Genomic DNA, 5,715 nt, shown 5'->3' on the forward strand with positions numbered 1-5,715 from the left:
TAAGCACATCGATGTACCACACTTTGTCCTAATTACATATGAATGGCTTAGCCCAAAGAAAGCCCCTCACTAACTGTGTGGTTGATTACACAATTTGAAAGAGGCAAAAACGAAAGTTTCAGTATTAAAACACTCAACAGTCAGTTTCACCATCTTCACGTCAAAGCGAAACCAAACATTTATAAAGGTCGTGACTGTGTGAAAGCAGCCTGGCTTCCGTTAACTTCAACAAACAGCCTGTTGGGCCTCAGAGGGCACTGACCTGTTTGGTAGGTTTTCTCTGGCACATGCTCACATGCATGCATACACACACACACTCAACAAGCCAAGTTCTGCTTTAACAAGAATTTTTTTTTTTATTGACTTTTTCTGAATTTCTCCTTGCAAATATTCAAGTACATGGATTTAAAGATCCCGGACACACAATCAGAGGCAAATACTTTCAAAATAATTTCACCATGTTCCTGTTTGAGTCACAAAAGTTTCCACTTTAACCCCACCCCACAAAACGTCCCCCTCCACAGGCTAAGACACATGGACCGCTTGTAAACATGATACAAATATCAGTCTTTGCTTTTTGATCACAAAAAAAAAAAAAAAAAAAAAAAAAAGTAATCTGGTAGAAAAATATCTTTTCTTTTAATAGGGATTTGTTTTCTTAAGAATATTTACATTTACCTCACAGTATAATCTTATCTGAAAAAGTACGTACTGGAAAATAAACACAAAAAGGGGTAAAAGGCCTTTGGTTTTCATGAAAAAAATACCAAAACGACAACAAAAGTCCCATAAAAAGTCCATTCACTGTCCTGTGTACAACAACAGTGATGTTGGGTTGGTGATTGTTGGGCGTCTTGAGGCTGAGACAGAGGGACACCAGCTTTCCACAGGATTCAAACGGTTCATTCTTCAAAAAACGTTAAGAGCAAAACTGCAGCTACAATCAGGCGTCGCTCCTGGGGACGGCCGAGCCGCACAGCCTCCGCTGGGTGACGTATCCCAGCACGATGAGCAGCATCTCCGAGGTGCTGCTGAGGGCCACGATGAAGGGCGCCTGCGACGCAAAGTCTGCCTCCAGTCGCCGGAAAGACAGCTGCATGACCGCGAGAGCCAGCAGGCTGTTCTGGACGCCCACCTCGATGCTGACAGTCTTCCTCTGTGGCGGAGAAAGGCCCGCCAGCTTGGCCAGGACAGCCCCGACCACCAGGCCCAGCAAAGGCACCGTAATCCCAACGACCACGATTTGGGGCTGGACGTTAGCCAGGATGGACGCTCCCATTTGGTAGGCCATGAAGATGCCGCCCACAATGAGCACGAAGCTGAAGGGTTGGATGAGCGCCAGCAGGACGCGAGTGAGGGCAGGCAGCCGCAGCTTCACCAGCATGCCCAGTGAGATGGGGATAGCGATGAACAGCAAGGTGCCCAAGATCTTCACAAAGGGCACGTGCAGGGCAGCATGGACACCCAGAAGCCAACCGTACAGGGCTGACGACAAAGGCATGGCTGCCGCCGCCACCACTGTGGAGACCAGCGTCATGGAGATGGCTAGGGTGACGTCGCCTCCGAGCAGCAGGCTGTACAGGTATCCTCCCCCTCCACCTGGGGCAGAACAGGTGATGACCAACCCCAGAGCGAGTGCCTTGGGCAGTGAGGCCAACTGGGACACACAGTAGGCATATAAAGGCATCACCAGGAACTGACCCAGTGCGCCTAGGAGCAACGGCATGGGGCTCTTCAGCAGGCCCCGCAGCACCTCCACCTCCACCTTGCACCCAAAGGCACACTTGTTGACAAAGATGAGGGGCAGCAAGGCAAAAAGAACGGGGTTCTCAGAGAAATGGGACAGACCACCCGACTGGATGAGCCGGGTGGCCGGGTCATCCTCACTGGGCTCCACTTTGATGCAGTAATCTGTCCTCTCCTCAATCAGAACCGGCACCGAGCCCTGGTCCAGGTCCAGCAGCTGGATCTGCAGCTGAGCCCTGCCCGGCAGCCCAGAGCGGATGTTGATGATGTAGCTCTGAGCCTGTCCTCCGTGGCCGCCGTCCGTCACGTTGATTATCGAGAGCACCTCTGGTTCCAAGGAGTGAACTCTCACAGTTTGCTTTAAGCTCTGGCGGCCGGTCCTGGCGGCCGCGGCGCTCCGGTATCGGCTGGAGATTACAATCACGCCGTTGGTGTATTCAGGGAACTCGAACTCCTGCAATGACCCGTCCCCGATTGTGATATACCTGCTGCTGCTGTCGGCCGTCGCGTTGGTCCTGTTGCTGCCATCGACAGTGAGGTTTCCGGTGGCCCACGCCCGGTCCGATCCGCCGGTAATAAGGAAAAGACAGCAGAATGTAAAGATCGTCCTCATGGTACTGGCGGATGAGGGGCGGAGGGACGCGGCAGCGACACGCTTCTCCCCCGCCAGTGGCCTCCCCAGACGGTTATACCGCCGCCCTTTCACACCCGGGCGACCAACTTCTCATTCTAGTCTCCGAGATAAGAGCACAGCGCGGGCTGCCGGCTTCACATCTCGTCTGGTTCCCATTTTGTCGCTGCCTTTATACCGGAACCTAAACATCACCCCGCCCAGCCTTGTCGAGGCACAGCTCTCCGGCGGCAGCCCCGGGAAGAAAACACTCGCACAGGTCTCCTTTTGGCTACTCGCTGCTAAGATGTCGGTCACGCTGAGGCACACCCGCACCGTTTTCTTCCGTCCTTTTTGTCTCTCCGGTTGGTGAAAACAGAAAACATCGTAGCTTCGCAGCCGTTTGTTTGCTGCTCGATGATGTTTTGGTGAAGCGAACGTGCACGAACAGGGTGTACTTCCGGGCATGGGATGTCAAAATAAAAGCTAAAAAAGAAAACTTCACTTTCACCCTTAGTAAACATAAAGCAAAAAATTTGGAATTAAAATCCATCTGAATTATATCTAATAAACACACTACTGTTTAAGTTGGGGTGTATTAGGGATCTGTTCTGACCCCCTTTTTGTTTATAATGTTAACGACAGACTGACAGAGGAGGCCAGGCAGACATTTCTGCTGACTATGATGTTCGCAGATGACATTGTTCTTCATAGTGGGAGTAGGGAGCAGGTGGAAGAGAGCCAGGAGAAATGGAGGTAGATGAATGCAAGACAGAATACAGGTGTGTAGCAGTGAAGCTGCAAGGAGCAGAGGCAGTGAACATAGTTGAGTATCAACCATCCAAAGCAGTGCACAGTCCACACGAGACGTGAAGAAGAAAGTGTAGGCAGGTGGAGACAAGTATCAGGGGGGATTTGTGACAGAAGGATGGCAGCAAGAGTGAAAAGGAAGGTTTACGAGATGACGGTCAAACCTGCTATGATGTATGGTGGGACGAACAGATAAAAATGATAAGATTTCCATTAGGAGCGACCAGGATGGATAGGGTTAGAAATGAGTACAGTACATCAGTGGCACAGCTCAGGTTGAGCAGTTTGATTTTGGGTGAAAGACTTGCTGAGAAATTTTCCTACTGAAAAACAGAATTTTGTGTGCCTGTTAAATTGCTTTATGTTACATGTTTAAAATTCTTTGTCATCTGAAAATATTAGTTAATCAGCAACTTAAAAAATGAAAAATGAACAATTAACAATGATAACACAACAACATAAAACATACTCACCAAATTCTGCCAGTTCACAGGTGTGTTATAATATAAAGCACCTTGAGGTGACTGTTGTTGTGATTTTGCGCTATATAAATAAAACTGAATTGAAAACTGAATTGAATTGTTGTTTGTAATAGGTGTTGCTGTAGTAATCGGCCCATTTAACACATGCATTTATTTTGTAAAGAAAAATCCCAGCACTTCCTGTTAGTGTTTGGGTGAGTGTGTTTACCTTAGCGCAGTCCTTCATTAAGCCAATCAGAGCGGTCTTCGGCTTCAGCTCTCCCTGCTCAGACAAACAGGGGCGGTCACATGGGAAAGAGAACATCGTGATTTGTATCCACAGGAGGGGCAGCCAGGGATTACCCACTAAACACAAGCAAAGGAGGCATTCAGACCAAAACAGCTGACCTGCTGGTATCTGTATTCAGGCAACCGGATCCTCCAGTCAAATCAAATTAAGAAAACATCTTGAAATCCAGGTATTAATATTAACAACTTATGATGGAAGCAATCATACAAATATACTATATTATTTAATTCACACATTATTGATGCATTTATTGAACTCAATCATGCTTTTCAGCAATCAAGGTAGTAAATATAATGAATTTTAGTACAAGCTTCTTTTATTATCGTCATATCATATCAAATTTATTTGTATAGCACATTTAAAGACCTAAGTACACCAAAGTGCTTTCCAGTAAAACCATGATACAGATAAAATCTGAATATAAAATCTAAATTACAGATATAAAATAATTACATAATATAAATGCAGAGCCAGATAAAAACCACACTAATTAGCCTTAAATGCCAGATTAAACAAGAACGTTTTTAAACGTGATTTAAAAGATTGGATAGAATCTGATGCGCGAATGTCAAGAGGAAGATTATTCCATAATTTGGGTGCGGCAGTGGCAAAGGCACGGTCTCCTCTGGTCTTCAGCCGAGCAGTTGACCCGATGATCTTAGAGCTCTCTTAGGGCTACACAGACAGAGGAGATCCGCTAAGTAATCGGGGGCCATATTATTTAGGATTTTATAAGTCAACAATAAGAAATTTAAAATCGATTCGATTATTAAGAAGAAACTTCTCCCATTCTGCATTTTAAGTAATTGGCTTGTGGTAAAAAAGGACTACAAAGAGTTGAAAAACAGAGTGCAGCAAAGTGACAAAAAAAATAGATGCGACGTATCTACAAATGCATGAAAAAGAAACAAAGAGACACAAAGCAACTCATGAGGTGCAAAATGTCTACAAAGAAAAGACAAAACACTCCCAAAAATATCCATGACACATAAAACAGCTTCAAAGCAATACAAAATGAAAATGGATACAAAAAAGGACTACAAAGGGATGCAAAATGACTAAATAGGCACAAAATAACTAGATAAATTTGCTAAACAATTATAAAATTACCAAAACTGGTCAAAAACAGCGAAATTATAATAAACAACCACAAAGGGATGCAAAATGACATACAAAACATTAAAGAAAGAGATACAAAAAGACTACTAAAGGCATTTAATTTGATTGCAAATATGCACAAAATGTATTAAAAAGATACAAACGGCAGATACAAATAATGAAGAAAATCTGCTATCTCTCTTTGAATTATGGTTCCTGGCGTAGGAAGTCTGTGCTGCTGAGGTCCGTGTCACAATCCCCCCTGTGTTGAGATGGGACAATGCTTTTGCATACTTTAATGCACTAAAATTAAAAAATTGTTGAAAAGTGGAATACATTCTGTTGTTTGCCATTCGAGCAGAAGGTTTAGTTGCTGCCCAGTTCACCATGAGGTTTGCTGGAAGAAAAAAAACTGACCAAAACAGTGACATTTCACACGTCAACGCCTCTCTCATTTTTTTCATAACAAGGGTGTCATGCTGAAGTGCCCCACTCCCCTGTAATGCTCTTAGTTTACTGTAAACCTTTGATCGGCTTGGGTCTAATCCAAACTAACAATAAAGGGCGATTCTTCTATTCTAAACTTTCACCCAGAGTTTCATTCAAGGCTGCCTCCTCACCTTTTATTCCAGGAGTATATTGTGACAGTGATCAATTATGCTCATTCAAACCTGCTGTCA

The 5,715-nt window shown here is 44.8% G+C and overlaps 1 protein-coding gene across 1 annotated transcript; it reads right to left on the bottom strand.

The window, feature by feature from the left end:
- Positions 1-327: 327 nt before the first annotated feature.
- slc10a3 (solute carrier family 10 member 3) lies at positions 328-2,827 on the bottom strand. Its single transcript, XM_085414851.1, has one exon. The coding sequence runs from the start codon at positions 2,357-2,359 to the stop codon at positions 944-946; it is 1,416 nt and encodes a 471-aa protein (XP_085270977.1). The 5' UTR covers positions 2,360-2,827; the 3' UTR covers positions 328-943.
- Positions 2,828-5,715: the final 2,888 nt, after the last annotated feature.

This window comes from Rhamphochromis longiceps, linkage group LG7 (assembly GCF_057381845.1).
Source record: "Rhamphochromis longiceps isolate RC_006_pf linkage group LG7, R_longiceps_female_GT1.1, whole genome shotgun sequence".
NCBI classification, from domain to species: Eukaryota; Metazoa; Chordata; class Actinopteri; order Cichliformes; family Cichlidae; genus Rhamphochromis; species Rhamphochromis longiceps.